The sequence below is a fragment of the Vulpes lagopus genome, chromosome 12, assembly GCF_018345385.1.
Source record: "Vulpes lagopus strain Blue_001 chromosome 12, ASM1834538v1, whole genome shotgun sequence".
NCBI lineage: Eukaryota > Metazoa > Chordata > Mammalia > Carnivora > Canidae > Vulpes > Vulpes lagopus.
The window spans coordinates 13402026-13419095 of record NC_054835.1 but is presented as its reverse complement, the minus strand read 5'-3'; the positions used below and the strand labels follow the sequence as shown (position 1 = coordinate 13419095).

The window sequence follows — 17070 nt, the reverse complement described above, 5'->3', positions numbered from 1 at the left end:
CCAGGGGCAGCAGCAGTGGGCAGGGGAACTTCTAGGAGCTGTACATACTCCCCCTCACTGGCTGCAGGAAGGAGAGTGGGACACACACAGCAGGGCAGAGGGTGCTCTCCCTGCTGCCAGGAGCCTGGATGCAGGAGGAAGGCAAGGAGGGACCCTGAGGGCTGGGGAGCCCAGGGGACAGGCAGGAAGCCAGGTGCATCCTCTATACCCCATCCGGACAGACACCACCCAGCTAGAAGGACTCAGGGACTCACCAACAGCACAGAGGTCAGGAAACCGGTCCTCTCCCTCCTCGGCATGGATCAGGTCATTCCGGCTCTTCTTCGTGGCTGCTCTCTTCAACACTGCTTTAAACAACGGTGGGGAGAGGGGACGGCATGAGCCAGTACAAAGTGACCCCCTCAGGGCTGGGCTGTCCTTGAGCTGAGGGTGTGTCCGTCTTCCGGGGTCCCCCATCCTGGCCCCTAGGAGCCCCTCTGGGTCTTTAGAGCAAAAGGGACAGGGATTTGCAGCAGAATCCCACCTTCCTTTTCTCCACACTGCTGCCAGAGGGAAGCCCCAGCTCCCAGGGAGATCAGGCCAAGGCCAGAGCTGCAGCCAGTCATCCAGCAGCCCACACAGCAAGGCCAGGTGGGAGCAGGGACCAATCAGGCCTGCGGAGGGGCCAGCGCAGACCAGTTAAAGCTCCAGCTGCAGGTTCTACAGAGGCAATGGCAGACATGGCCAACCTCTCTGGCCTCTGCATCGATGTAAAAAGAAGACAGCCTTCCCGCCACTGAGGCTGTGCTAGTAGCCTGACTGGTGAATATGGCCACACTGGCCGCCCTGGTCTCAGTGGCCCCAGACTGCCAGGAGTCCTTTCAGGGCTGCATGGGAGCCCTATCATCCTGAGCCCTGCAGACAGATGCAGCTTGGCTTAAACCTGATGGAAAGCTTCTAGAAGCTGCAGCGCCCAACAGAACTTTCTACAATGATGGAAATGATTTACATCTATAGTGACCAACATAGTAGCCTCGAGCCCCATCTGGCTATGGGACACTTGAAATGTGGTGGGTGAGCCCAAGGAACAGGACTTTCACTTGTATGTGATTGCAGTGCACTTACAAGTACACTGGACAACACAGCTCTCGGGACCATACTGTGGGCACGGGCTCCTCTGGGTCCCAGGCTGACACTTTGCAGGTGTCTGAGCCCCCCAGCAGCTGCATGCACTCTGGTCCATTGCACACAAGCCCCCAGGAGCACGCACTGACCTCCAGATAGGGTTCCACCCAGGACCGTGCATGATGTGACAGATGGCATCAAGAGCATCATGCATCGCCCGTGCGAGCATGCACACACATCTTGCTAACAGCAGTGACAGTGGTCACCTACCATCCAGGGGGGACTTCTCCTCCGCATTCTTGTCCTCCTCGGCCAGCATGACTTCCTCTGCGAGTGACACATAGCCTCAGGTTGAAGCCTTCCCGTCCCTACCCCCCAACCGGGGCTCGCTACCCAGAAACACACAAAGATGAAGGTGCCCCTCTGCTGCAGGATCTCACCTTCTCAGCCCTAATAGCTCCAGCAGCCTGTGGGGCTCATGGCAGAGCATCTCCTACTAGGACAGACACCCTCTACATGTCCCGCAGACAGTGCCCTGAGGGGGGCCTGGCCTATTTCCATGTTCCCATCACCCCCCCCCCCCAAGAGCAGCCATCCCACTAGGTGACAAAGCACAGCAGGTACCCCATATGGAGGAAGGAATGCTGGTCTGGGGCGGGGCGGGGCGGGGAGGGGGTTAGTCAGAACCCCAGGGCATGGAGCACAGGGCAGGCTCACGTCAAGGGCAGGGCACTGGAGTCTGACAGGCAGAAACTAGCCTTTGGCTGGGCCAGGCCAGAAGCCTCCATTACAAAGGCCAGCGTCCCCAGAGCCACATAAGAACACACCTCAGATGTCTCAGCACCCCTCCCCTACTCTGGCGTCACCCTCCCCAGGGCCCTGACAGTGGGGGGGCCACAAACATAGCAGCAGCCCTTGGTGCTCACCGGCTTTGAAGATCCACTCCAGGTACCCGTTGAGCTCCCGCTCGATCTGCTGCTGGCGGCGGAGCTTCAGGAACGCCCGGCGGTTCTCCACCCTCTCACGCTCCTTGGCAAACTCTCTGCATTGTGCAGGGGCCAGAAAAGTAAGCAAATCAGGTGAGTGTGAGCACAGCCACCAGCCCCATGACACAGAGGCAGACGGGGCCAGGAGGCCACATCACCACAGCCTCTGCCAACCTGACCCCTCCTTCCTCAGATCCTCCCGCACAGGGACAGCACTTCAGCCCCCAGAGCGGGTGCCAGAGACAAGGACAGGCCAAGGGCACACCCTCCGAGGCTGGGTCCTGCCGTCGGCCATCCCACAGAGAACTTCTGTGCGAGAACTGCCCAGAGGACTGGCACTTTGCTTCTTCTGCTGGTTCAGACCCGGAGCCCTTGCTGGGAGGGGAAAGGCTGACAGGAATGGAGCCAGAAGGGACTGGATGGGGGTGAGCCAGGCATGGAAGGAAAACATTCCAGAGCCCCTGCAGCCACCTCAGCCAAAGCTGCAAGGCTCACAGTGACCAGGAGAGAGATATCTGCCCACCTTCATCCTCAGCACCCCAGCCCAGCCTCCCAGCCCAGCCTATAGGCTCCTACAGGCACATGAGAACACCCCAGTACCCATGCACACATGCACCCTGTGTCCAGCATGGCAAGCCTCTCAGCCCAGGCTTGGGACAAGACCAGGTCCCCAAAGGACAGATGGGCACACCCACACCAAAGCAGTGATGTCTGTTCTCAGCTGAATGACTATTTCTCCTCCAGAAGAGGCAGCTTCTGGGCTTAGAGCCCAGCAGGCCACACAGCCGCAGCAAGAAAGAGAGAGCTTGGCTCTGGACAGCACTGACCCAAGCCCATGACCAGTGTCTACCAGGGCCCGAGCTATGGCAACCCTGGCAACGAGAGGAGCCAGCTCCTGCCTGGACCTCTCATCCCTCCCAAGCCCCGAATCTGCAGTGACACAGGGCGCCTCCCCTCTGTCCAGGCTCTCTGCCTTAGCCTGATGAGGGCAGGCGGGCCAGGGGTGCAGGGGTAGCACAGTGACACCGCTTGAGTCTGTCTGCGAGCCCCCAGCAAAAAAAACGCTGCAGCCATCTCTGCCTTGCACAGAGCAGCCACTTCTTACATGGCAGCCAACAGCCTGTCCTCCCTGGGCCTCAGTCCTCACTGCTAGGAAAAGCCACAAGAGAAATTACTGACCCTGCTCCTCCCAGATGCTTTGGGGATGACAGCCTGTGGCATGAAGGAGCACAGGGCTTGTGCTCTCCCAGTCCTCCCAGCAGCTCCTGCCCAGAGTCCCCAGAGCCATGGCTGAACCGAGCCTGCACGGTAAGCTTTCCCCGAGTCTGGTTCTAGAGGCCGAGTCTAATTACTGCCGCCTGGAGTGCAGCCAGCATGGGGCCCACAGGCAAGGCACTGACTAGGGGCCTTGCCGTGCCCAAGCCTGCCCACACCTGAAGGAGAATCCGGGAGTCCCTCTGCTGGGCCTGGATGGCCAAGGGAGGGCTCAGCTGAGACTAATTGGGAAAACCATCCCACATCACCCCATCCTCAGAGGCCAGGATGCTCACAGGTGGGAAGAGGCTGGGAAGCCACAAAGTTCATGGCCCTGCTCAGTGAGGAGCCACCCAGCCTCAACCCCTCAGTCCTTTCTGCACATTCTTCAGGGTAAGCCGCACAAAGACACCCCAAGCAGGCTGCTCTCCCAACTCACCATGAACCCACTCATGTTCCTACCACCTCCCCACTGTGCACTGTCCTCAGCACAGAGCCCACGCTCCACACAAGACTGCCGTCTGCCAGCCCCAGCACCCTCTCCCCTCCACACCTTCTGGTTCCAGCTCTAAGCACCCTTGCAGCACACATTGTGTCCTTCTGGGTAGCCCAGAGCCTCTACTCCAGCTCTTCTCTGCCTGGGACACCCTTTCCCCTCCTTTGCTACATTCACTGCTGGTCTCCCTTTGGGTCTCAATGTAAATGCCCTTTCCTGGGCATTCTCTGAGCCCCAGGCCTCCTCTGGATTCCCTGTGCAGCTCAAATCATGCAATTCCATCAGACGAGAAGTTCTACATGCATTCACTGGGCTGTGGGTTTGCCTGTCCCTATGGAGGTGCTCGGAAAGACATGCCAGTCTTTATGGCATGTCTTGATACCAATATGATACCAAGGTGGTGACAGAGCACAGACCAAGCCTTCCCTACACAGCTTCCCCAGACTGGTGGAAGTGGGGGAATCCCCAAACACCAGCCCCATGTGCCCCTAAGCACCAGCATGTCTGTAGCCAGTGGCCCCACTGTGGGGTCAAGAACCACCTCCCTTCAGAAAGGAATCCCAACCCCTCACCCTCTCTGGTTCTCTCCTGTAGGAGCTCAGCATAGAAAGGTATCTGGAGAGGAGGAGCAAGCCAGGGGCCAAAGCTAGGGTGGGGATCCCAGTGACCACTATAGACAGGATATAGGTCTGCTCCCCACTCTCCACTCTACCAGGGAGGATCCTCTAGGCACCAGGGCTGCCAGCAAACCCCACCATGGACCCCAGTGAGATCCAGGAGCACCCCCTCCACCATCATCAGGGGCCAAGGTGAAGGCCAAGGGTGAGATGGAGGTAAGGAGGCCAAGAGAGAGTCAGCATAGTAGCACAGAGGAAAGGCTGGCCAGAGCTCAGGATAGTGGGAGTGGCCACCACAAAGGGTGGCCATGAGGCCAGGCCAGGCCCCGACATCACACATGCCCCTGTCTGACTCTACCACCTGTCCCCTTAGCCTGAGAACACAGAGGGGCAGGCAGGCAGCACACAAGCCCACAGGGCCTCTTACCCTGAGAGCACACCCAGCACCAGGTTGAGCATGAAGAAGGAGCCAATGATGATGAGAGGGATGAAGTAGAGCCAGTTCCAAGTGTTGCCAGCTGCATCATTTGTCTGCAAGCAAAAAGGAGATGAGGAAAAACAGGTGGACAAGACACATAGCCTGGGCTGTAGATGTGCCCTTAACCCCTCCTCAAAAACTTGGCAGGGCCTAGGCAGGGAGAATTCAGATATTGGGGGGTCCAGGTAGGGCCCACATGAGATCTGCCTGCCCTTGCCCCACAGGGCTTTCTTTGGAGCTGTCTTGGAGCTCTCAAAGAACCAAGGACAATTAGCACTCCTGGTCACTGCCCAACAAAGCTAAAAAGCTAAGGAATTGTTCCAGGGAACCAAAGACTTCCAAGATACCTGGAAGGCTGCATGCCTGGCCTCCGCTTAGATACCTTCCTCATTCTTCCCAGGCTACTGGACATACAAGTCAGCTCTAAAGACATTTCTCTTGAATGGGGCCCACAGGCCCCAGGCCCAAATCTAATCTGTCTATAGTAGCTTCCATAGCTCAGAGGCAGTGAGCCCTATGCCATATTTCCCCCATATCAAGAGCAAGCCTACAAGTTCCCCAGGAACGGTTTTTACCATGTGCCTGGCTTAAGCCAGAAGCCAGCACTCATGTATGATCCAAAAACAGAATGCAAGGAAGGGCATCTCCCAAATCTTTTGACTTTTATATAGCCTGGTCTCATGATATGATACCAAGTGTCCAATTTTTAACTGAAACTCATTTGCTATGCCAAGAACCAGGAAAACCACAAACTGAATGAAAAAAGATAATCAATAGATGCCATGATGGTTAATTTTATGTGTCAACTTGACTGGGCCATGGGGTCTCCAGATATTTGGTCAAATATTATTCTGGGTGGTTCTGTAAATGTGTTTTTAGATGAGATTAGCATCTTAATGATAGAGTAAAGCAGATTGCCTTCCATAAGGTGGTAGACCTCATTCAATCAGTTGTCTGAAGAGACAAAAAAATAATAATAATAATAACTACCCTCCAAGTAAAAGGAAATTCTCTAGTAGACTGCCTTCAGATTTCATCTGCACCATTGGCTCTGTTGGGTCTCCACCTGCTGGCTTTCAGACTAGAACCATAACACCATCTCTCCCGGGTCTTGAACCTGCCAGCCTGAACTGCAGATTTAGATTTACCAACCTCCATAATCACAAGAGCCAATTTCTATTAATCAATTGGTCAGTCTCTCTCTTCATACATATCTATGTATGCACACATACATATATACACATCTTACTGGTTCTGTATTTCTGGAGAACCCTGACTGGTGCATATTGCCAACACTAAGATGACAGAGATGAGAAAAGTATCAGACAAAGACTTTAAAGCAGCTATCATAAAAATGCTTTAAAGAGCAATTATGTACACAGTTGAAACACACTCAAAAATAGAAAGTCTCAACAAAGAAATAGTATCAGCAGACAAGTAGAAGATATAAAGAAGAACCAAATGGAAAACTTAGAACTGAAAACCACAATAATCAAAATAAAAATCTAAATGGAAAGGCACAGCATCAGAATGGAGAAGGGGGAAAAAATCAGTGAACAGTAAAAGGGAACAAGAGCAGTTACCTAGTCTGATACGCAGAGAGAAACTGGATTTAAAAACAAAAACAAACAAGAAAATCTCAACAACCTGTGGGACTATTAACAAAAGATCTAACATTCATGTCCTCAGAATAGCAGAATACAGGACAAAGAGGAGAAGGCTGAAAAATACTCACAGACCTAAAGACAAGAACAATAACTAGAAAACTCGTAAAAAGAAAATACAGAAGTGAAGCTTCATGACTTTGGATTAGGTAATGAATTCTTAGCTATAACACCAAAAGCATAATGGTGAAAATAAAAATAGAAATATGAGGGCAGCCCGGGTGGCTCAGCGGTTTAGCACCACCTTCAGCCCAGGGCCTGATCCTGGAGATGTGGGATCGAGTCCCACATCGGGCTCCCTGCATGGAGTCTGCTTCTCCCTCTGCCTGTGTCTCTGCCTCTCTCTCTCTCTCTCTCTCTCTCCCTCCCTCTCTGTGTCTATGAATAAATAAATAAAATATTTTAAAAAAATAGAAATATGAGACTTCATCAATTTAAAAATCATTTGTACTTCAAGTGACACCATCAAGAAAGTGAAAGGATAACCCACAGAATATGACACAATATTTACAAATCATATATCTGATAAGGGTCTAGCATCATAATATAGAGAGAAAAATTACAGATCAATAAAAAAATGACAAATTAACCAATTTTAAAATGGGAAGAGAATCTGAATATACATTTCTCCAAAGAAGACATATAAGTGGTGCAATAAGCACATAAAAGATGCTCAATATCATAAGTCATTAGAGAAAATGCAAATCAAAGCCAAAATGAAACACCACTTCACCACTTCACTTCATGGTTGTTTGGTTAAATTTAAAATTAAATTTTAAGGACAGCCCGAGGTGGCTCAGTGGTTTAGCGGTGCCTTCAGCCCAGGGCCTGATCCTGGAGACCCGGGATCGAGTCCCACGTCAGGCTCCCTGCATGGAGCCTACTTCTCCCTCTGCCTGTGTCTCTGCCTCTCTCTCTCTCTCTCTCTCTCTCTCTCTCTCTGTGTGTGTGCCTCTCATGAATGAATAAAATCTTTTTTAAAAAAATAAATTTTAACAGGAAACAACAGGTGCTGTTGATGACGTTGAATAAAAGGAGCACTCATGCGCTGTTGGTAGGAACGCAAACTGGTGCAGCCACTGTGGGAAAGAGCATGGAGGTTCCTCAAAAAGTTAAAAATAGAACTACCCTACAATCCAGCAATTGCACTACTAGGTATTTACCCCCAAAATACAAGAACACTAATCCAAAGGGATACAAGCACTCCAATGTCTATTGCAGCAGTATTTACAATAGCCAAGATATGGAAACAGCCCAAGTGTCCACTGATGGATGAATGATAAAGATTATACACATGCAACGCACACACACATACACACACTCAATGGAATACTATCCAGCCATAAAAAAGAATAAAATCTCTCCATTTGCCACAACACGGATAGAGAGTATTAAGCTAAGTGAAATAAGCCAGTCCAAGAAGACAAATACCGTATTATTTCATCCGTATGTAGAATTAAAAAAAAAAAATGAGCAAATTAAAAAAAAAAGAAACAGAAAGACAAACCAGGAAACAGACTCTTAACTTACTATATTGTACACCTGAAACTAATAAAACACTGTAAAGAAAATAATAGAAATCACTTATATCATGAATGAATAAATGGATGTTTTAAAATTAAATTTTAATTTTACTAGGATGCTTAAAATTAAAAAGACAGATGATAACAAGTGTTGATGAGACTGTGGAGGATTTAGAATGCTTGTGCACTCCTGGTAGGATATAGGGTGCTGCAGCCACTGTGGAAATCAGTCTGGCAGCTCCTCAAAAGGTTACACACAAAGTTACCATATGAGCTAGCAATTCTATTCCTAGGCATATACCTAAGGGAACTAAAAACATATTCCACACAAAAACTTGTACATATTGGTTCATAGTAGCATGATTCATAATGTAAAAAAGTTGAAACAACCTAAATTTTCATCAGGGCATATCTGCTTAATGAAATCATATTTGATAAAGCAATGAGATACTGATACTTGCTACAACATGGATGGACCTTAGAAACACAAAAGTCCACATATTATATGATTCCATTTATAAGAAATGTCTGGAATAGACTAATAGAGACAGAAATGTATTAGTGGTTACCAAGGGCTAGTGGATGGAAGAATGAGGAATGACTGCTAATGGACACAGGGTTTCTTTTTTGCTTGACAAAAATCTTCAAAAATTAGATAATGCTGATGGCCACACAACCCTGTGAACATACAAGAGTCATTAACTTTATACTTTAAAGTGGTGAATTTTATGGTATATGAATTATATCTCAACAAAAGTGTTATTTGAAAAGAAATCCATGAAAGAAATCTCTAGACTTAGATTGCATAATTTGTACCAATGGTACCAAAATGTATCAGTTCTCTACAAAAGAAATAATACCACTTACATAAATCTCTTCTAGAAAATGGAAGAGATAGAATTACTTCCTAATTCATTTCTAAATCTTATATTGCCCTCATACCAATACCAAACAAAAACAATTCAAAAAAGGTGGAAATTACAGACCAAAAGAACTCATGAATATAGATACCAGAATCCTTAATGAAATATTAACAAATAGAACTAAGGAAAATATAAAGATAATTATACATGATGATTAGATGGAGTTTATTCCTGTTTACGCTCAAGCTGTTTCAAAATTCAAAAGTCAATCAATATAATCCACCATATTACAGGCTAAAGAAAAAAATCACATTATCATATGCAGAAAAAGTATTTTACAAAATTCAATACCCATGATAGAACCCCTCAGAAAAGTAGGAATAGGGGAACTGCCTCAGTATGATAAAGGGCATCTACAAAAAACAAAAACAAAAAAACAAAAAAAAAACAAAACAGAAAAACTTACAGTTAATTTTATATTTAACAGTTAAAAACTGAATGCTTTTTCCCTAGGATTAGGAGCAGAGAAATATGTCTGCTCTCCCCATTCTTATTCAACATAATGCTAGAAGTTTTGGCCAGTGCAATAAGGCACAAAAAGGAACTAGAAGGCATACAAATGTATGCAGGACTTGTATACTGAGAACTACAAAATGCTGATTAGAGAAATCAAATATAATCTACATAAATGGAGAGCTATACCATTCTCATGGATTGGGAGACCCAACATTGTAAAGATGTCAATTCTCCAAAATAGAATAAAACAGGAAAGATCAGTCTACCTGCTTTAAAAGATTTACTCTACAGCACAGCTACAATAATGAAGGTTGCATAGTATTGGTAGAGAGGAACACATAGATCATTGGAATAAAACAGGCCCACACAGGGCATCTACCTGGCTAAGTCAGTGGAGCACGCAACTCCTGGTCTCACGATTTTGAGCTCAAGCCCCACGCTGGATGTAGAGCTTGCTTTCAAAAGGAAAGAAAAAGAAAGAAACAGACCCACACGAAATACACCCAACTATTTTGGCAGAGGTGCAAAAGCAAGTCAATGGATGAAACATAGCCTTTTCAACAAGGGGTGCTAGAGGAACTGGACATTCATAAGTTCAAAAAAAGTGAAGGAGGGCAGCCCCGGTGGCCCAGCAGTTTAGCGCCGCCTGCAGCCCAGGGCATGATCCTGGAGACCCTAGATGGAGTCCCATGTCAGGCTCTCTGCATGGAGCCTGCTTCTCCCTCTGCCTGTGTCTCTGCCTCTCTCTCTCTCTGTCTCTATGAATGAATAAATAAAATCTTAAAAAAAAAAAAAAAGTGAAGGAAGGGAAGAAGGGAGGGAAAGGGGGAAGAGAAAAAGAGAGAATCTAACCTAAACCTACCACTTTATACAAAAATTAACTCAAAATGGATCATGGACTTGCATATAAAATGTAAAAAAAAAAAAAAAAAAAGCAAGAGAAAATCTTCAGAATTTAGGACTACACAAAGAGTTCTTAGACTTGACCACAAAAGCCCAATCCAAAAAGGCAAAAATTGATAAACTGGACTCTATCGAAATTTAAAATGCTTGCTCTGTTAAAAAAAAAAAAAAAAGAAAAAGAAAACTTGTTCCGTGAAAGATCAGGTGAAGGGTATACGTCAAGGCCATGCAGTCAATGACTAGGAAAAATATTTGCAAAACACATATCTGAAAAAGAACTAGTTTCTAGAATATATAAAAACTCCACAGCAAAATAACAATCCCAACAGCGGAGGAGGCAAGATGGCAAAAGAGTAGGGGTCCTCCATTCATCGGGTCCCACAAACTTGCCTAGATAACCTTCAAAACACCCTGACCACCTATGAATTCAACCTGAGACATAAAGAGAGAAGAGCTGGGATGCTACAGAGAGGAAAGGATCGCTTCTGATAAGGTAGGAAAGCCAAGAAGAAAGTAGGGGAGGGGAGCCCCGGGAGCCGGGCAAACCGGCAGGAAAGCCAAGCTGCAGACAAGTGGGAACTTTAAAAATCCACGCCTGAGTCTTCCCTGACTGGAAAGTGCTCAGCAGGGACGTAGGGCAGGCAGAATCGCAGGAGGGGCAGTCAAGCCGCAAGATTCCCAGAGACACAGTAAGACTAGGGGCCTAGCCCCTAGGCCTAAGACCTAGGCCGGTGCGCCCCGGGAGACCGCGGTTTGGCGCTCCCAGGGAGCTCTTAGCCCCGGAGCTGGAGATCTGGACGCCGCCACTTTTTTTGTTTTCTTTCTTCGCCCCCCCCGCTCTTCACCTGGGAGCGGCAGGGCCTCCGGGGAACAAAGGCCTCACGGAGTAAACTGCTCCCACCGAGCCCGGCACCTAGTAGGGGCGGGGCAGCTCTGCCAGGTACACACACCTGCGAGGCAGCGCAGCAGGCCCCTCCCCCAGAAGCCCAGCTGGAAGGACGGGGAAGAGCAAGTCTACTGACCAAGCAGCACTGGCAAGCTCCAGGACTCACGGAATAGTATACAGAACTAGAGGTTTTGTTCATTACAATTCATTTATATTTAAGGTTAAATTTTTCTAATTTTGTTTCTCTTTTCCTGCCTTAACTACTATATTTTACCAACTCTTCATTTTTAACCTTTTTCCTTTTTAGCTTTAATATTTCTACAATTACATGTCTTAGGTATATTCTTCATTTTTATATTCCCTTCAACATACTCAATTTAATTTTGGTAGATACATGAGTCATGAGTTTTTGTTTTTTGTTTTTTGTTTTTCTGTCTCATTTTGTTTTACATGGTGGAAGTTAGTACCTTTTAACACACAGACCACAATATACCCAGAACCAAGTGGAACACTGAGTTGGTTCATTCTGTGAAACTATATTCTCTCTTCCTTCCCATTCTGCCCCCCTCTTTTATCTTGTTTATGCTCTTGTGGTCAATGTTGGGGCTTTATATAAGTTTTACTGCTTTATATAAATTTGGAAATGAGCATTTTCTAACATACAGAACAAAATACACTCAGAACCAAGAGGATCACCCTCTAGGTTCCCTTGGGGAGACTATACTCTCTCTCCACCACCACTTCCTCAGCACCCCCTTTTTTCCTTTGTTTTTTGTTTTTGTTTTTATTCTATTTTGTTTTTTAAAAATTTTTTAACGATTATTTATTTATTTATTCATGAGAGAGAGAGAGAGAGGCAGAGACACAGGTAGAGGGAGAAGCAGGCTCCATGCAAGGAGCCCGATGCAAGGCTTGATCCCGGGTCTCGATCTCCAGGATCACGCCCTGGGCCAAAGGCAAGCGCTGAACGGCTGAGCCACCCAGGGATCCCCCGATTTTGTTTTAAAATTTATCACTATAGTAGTCCTTTTGTTTTATTTTGTTCTGTTCTTCTTTTTCTTTTACTTTCTGGTCTTTGACCTCTTTGGAATCATCTAGGGTGTATTTTACTTAGGTCATAGTTGATATTTTTGACTCTGCATGCTCATACAGCCACTCTACACTGACAAAATGACTAGAAGGAAGAATTCACCACAAAAGAAAGAACAGGAAGTAATACTCTCTGCCACAGAATTACTGGATGTGGATTTAAATATCATGTCAGAGATACAATTCAGAAGTACAATTATAAAATTACAGGTGGCTCTGGAAAAAAGCATAAAGGACTCTAGAGATTCTCTTACTGCAGAATTGAGATCTAATCAGGCTGAAATTAAAAATATTTTAAGTGAGATGCAGTCTATACTGTATGCTCTGACTGCTAGGGTTAATGAAGTGGAAGAGAGAGTGAGTGACACAGAAGAGAAGTTGATGGAAAGGAAGGAAGCTGAGGGAAAAAGAGAAAAACAAAACAAAAGCCCACGAGTAAAGACTTCAGGAAATAAAGAAGGAAAGCTCGTGAGGGAAGAATATTCATCTTATTGGAATCTCAGAAAAGGCATATATATAGAGAGAGAGAGAGCGAGGACCACAAGTATATTTGAACAAATCATAGCTGAGATCTTCCCTAATCTGAGGAAGGAAATAGGCATTTGGATCCAAGAGATAAAGAGGAACCCCCTCCCCAGAAAAGTCAACAAAAACCATTCAACACCTCAGCATTTAATAGTGAAACTTGCAAATTTCAAATATAAAGAGAAAATTCTTTTTTTTTTTTTTAGAGAAAATTCTTAAAGCAGCTTAAGACAAGAGATTTTAAAACATTATGAACAGGTATATGCCAACAAATTAGGCAATCTAGAAGAAACAGATGCATTTCTGGAAACCTACAGATTACCAAAACTGAGACAGGAAGAAATAGAAAACCTGAACAGGCCAATAACTAGCAAGGAAATTGAAGCAGTCATCAAAAACCTCCCAAGACACAAAGTCCAGGGCCAGATGGCTTCCCAGGGGAATTCTATCAAACATTTAAAGAAGAAATAATACCTATTCTACTAAAGCTGTTCCAAAGGATAGAAAGGGAGAGAATACTTCCAAACTCATTTTATGAGGCCAGCATTACCTTGATCCCAAAACCAGACAAAGACTTCCACCAAAAAGGAGAATTATAGACCAATATCCCTGATGAACACGAATGCAAAAAGCCTCCAAGATACTAGCCAATAGGATCCAACACAACATTAAGAAGATTATTCAGGGATCCCTGGGTGGCTCAGTGGTTTAGTGCCTGCCTTTGGCCCAGAGCATGATCCTGGAGTTCCGGGATTGAGTCCCGCATCGGGGTCCCTGCATGGAGCCTGTTTCTCCCTCTCCCTGTGTCTCTGCCTCTCTCTCTCTGTGTCTCTCATGAATAAATAAATAAATTTTTTTTAAAAAAAGATTATTCACCATGACCAAGTGGGATTTGTCCCCAGGTGGTTCAACTCTCATAAACAATCAATGTGATAGATCACATCAATAAGAGAAAAAACAAGAACCATATGATCCACTCAATAGATGCAGAGAGAGCATTTGACAAAATATAGCATCCATTCCTGATCAAAACTCTTCAGAGTGTAGGGATAGAGGGAACATTCCTCAGCATCTTAAAAGCCATCTATGAAAATCCCACAGCAAATATCATTCTCAATGGGGAAAAACTAAGAGCTTTTCCCCCGCTACAGGGATGTCCACCCTCACCACTATTATTCGGCATAGTGCTAGAAGTCCTAGCCTCAGCAATCAGACAACAAATAGAAATAAAAGGCATTCAAATTGACAAAGAAGTCAAACTCTCCCTCTTCGCCAATGAAATGATATTGTACATAGAAAACCCGAAAGAGTAGCACCTGGGTGGCTCAATGGTTGAGCATCTGCCTTTGGCTCAGGTCGTGATCCTCGGGTCCTGGGAACCTACAGGGTTCCAGGCATCAGTCTCCACAGGGAACCTACTTCTCCCTCTGCCTATATCTCTGCCTCTCTCTCGAATAAATACATAAATAAATAAAATCTTTAAAAAAAAAAAAGAACACCCAAAAGTCTCCACCACAAGATTGCTAAAACTCATACAGCAATTTAGCAATGTGGCAGGATACAAAACCAATGCACAGAAATCAGTGGCATTTCTATACACTAACAATGGGATAGAAGACAGAGAAATTAAGGAATCAATCCCATTTACAATTGCACCCAAAACCATAAGGTACCTAGGAATAAACGTAACCAAAGAGATAAAGGATCTCTACCCTAAAAACTACAGAACACTTCTGAAAGAAATTGAGGAAGACATAAAGAGATGGAAAAACATTCCACGCTCATGGATTGGAAGAATAAATATTGTGAAAATGTCTATGCTACCCAGGGCAACTTACACATTCAATTCAATCCCTATCAAAATACCATGGACTTTCTTCATGGAGTTGGAACAAATTATCTTAAGATTTATATGGAATCAGAAAAGACCCTGAATAGCCAGAGGAATGCTGAAAAAGAAAACCAAAGCCTGGTGCATCACAATGCCGGATTTCAAGCTGTATTACAAAGCTGTGATCATTAAGACAGTGTGGGCCTGGCACAAAAACAGACACCTAAATCAATGGAACAGAACAGAGAACCCAGAAATGGACCCTCAGCTCTATGGTCAACTAATATTCGACAAAGCCAGAAAGACTATCCACTGGAAAAAGGACAGTCTCTTCATTAAATGGTGCAGGGAAGCTGGGCAGCCAGATGCAGAAGAATGAAACTGGACCAGTCTCTTACACCAGACACAAAGATAAACTCAAAACGGCTAGGGATCTAAATGTAAGACAAGAATCCATCAAAATCCTAGAAGAGAACACAGGCAACAACCTTTTTGAACTTGGCCACAGCAACTTATTGCAAGATACATCTATGAAGGCAAGGGAAACAAAAGCAAAAATGAATTATTAGGACTTAAGTTAAAAAGCTTCTGCACAGCAAAAGAAAACAGTCAACAAAACTAAAAGACAACCTGCAGAATGGGAGAAGATATTTGCAAAAGGGCTAGTATCCAAGATCTAGAAAAAACTTATTAAACTCAACACCCAAGAAACAAACAATCCAATCATGAAATGGGCAGAAGACATGAACATACATTTCTCTAGAGAAGACATACACATGGCCAACAAGCACATGAAAACATGCTCCACATCACTTGCCATCAGTGAAATACAAATCAAAACCTCAATGAGATACCACCTCACACCAGTGAGGATGAAAATTAACAAGACAAGAAACAAAAAATGTTGGAGAGAATGTGGAGAAAGGGGAACCTCTTGCACTGTTGGTGGGAATGCAAACTGGTGCAGGCATTCTGGAAAACTGTGTGGAGGTTCCTCAAAGAGTTAAAAATAGAGCTATCCTATGACCCAGCAACTGCACTACTGGGTATTTACCTCAAAGATACAGATGCAGTGAAACACGGGGACACCTGCACCCCAATGTTCACAGCAGCAATGTCCACAATAGCCAAACTGTGGAAGAAGCCATGATGTCCTGGACAGATTAATGGGTAAGAAGACATGGTCTATATATACAATGGAATACAATGGAACTCAATGAATGTTAAGCAAACTGTAGAGTCCACCCACACCACAGAAGACTGCTAGGGATCAAGGGGAATCAACTGCTGACACACAGTAATCTGCGTGAATCCCCAAAGAATCATGTGAGTGAAATGAAGTCAACACCAAAAAGTTACAGAGATAATGGTTTCATTTACGGGACCTCCTTGAAATTGCAGATATGGCCAAAAGATCAGTGATTAACAAGGATGGACGGGGTAAGAGAGAAGTGGGTGCAGCTACAGGAGGTTACGCAGGGATCCTGCTGGGATGGAAGGTTCTCTGTCTCCACCGTGCCCACACCAGCATTCTGGTGGTGATACTTCTGCAGGTTATCACCATGAGAGGACACAGGAGATCTCTTGACAGATTTCCTACAACTGCATATAAACCCTGAATTATCTCAAAGTTTAGGTTTACAAAAACAGCCAGTCCTCAAATCTCCCTCGCTTACCTGCCACTACCCCTCCCGGGAAACCCTGGGAAAGAGCTGACTCTCTCCGCTGCCTTCATTCCATCTCCTGCACGTCCCACGGTCCTACCCCCATTGCTGACACTGCTCTTGTCAAGTTTAGCAGCATCTTTCTCGACCTCTCAGAGACACCTGATCCTGGTTGATCGCTTTCTGAAAACTTTTTTCCTTAGCTCTGCTTCCAAGACAAGCTCATGGTATTGTTCTTACCCTGCCTCAACGGCTCCACCTTGGTCTCTCTGCCAGCTCCTTTTTTCCTGCTCAGCTTCTGAACGCTAGAACTTCCCTCCACAGCCAAGTTGGAGAGGGCTCAGTCTTTGGCCTCCTTTGCTTCTCTTTCTACAGCCCTACTGGGCCAATCATCTCCCATAATGTGGAACACCATCCGTGACCTCAGGCAGACACTCTCAGCCCTACAGTCTCCTCTCCGCTATGTCACTGCATACTTAGCGTAAAAATAGTTCTCTGAAACATTATGCAGCCAAAGCAGGGTCCTTGAGCTCTACTACTCATCCAATGAAACAAAACTGAGCAAATATCTCACTCCCAAGTCTCCCTTCTCAAGAAAAGACACCACCTCTCCTAGTCGCTGAAGTCACATCTTCTTTGGCTCTTCCTTTTCTCACATTGCACATTCAGTT

General features: G+C 45.7%; 1 protein-coding gene across 9 annotated transcripts in view; it reads right to left on the bottom strand.

Moving 5' to 3' along the window:
• CACNA1B (calcium voltage-gated channel subunit alpha1 B) overlaps nt 1-17070 on the bottom strand; it is a 196188-nt gene that overhangs the window by 133686 nt on the left and 45432 nt on the right. For 6 of the 9 annotated variants that reach the window (XM_041725818.1, XM_041725820.1, XM_041725821.1 and 3 more), the window contains exons 7-10: nt 4885-4988; nt 2031-2146; nt 1375-1431; nt 255-347 (exon numbers count right to left, since the gene is read on the bottom strand). In XM_041725818.1, the coding sequence (XP_041581752.1) occupies nt 255-347; nt 1375-1431; nt 2031-2146; nt 4885-4988 (370 nt within the window). The remainder of the gene's footprint in view (nt 1-254; nt 348-1374; nt 1432-2030; nt 2147-4884; nt 4989-17070) is intronic. The other 3 variants (XM_041725819.1, XM_041725822.1, XM_041725824.1) reach the window with 1 other exon arrangement.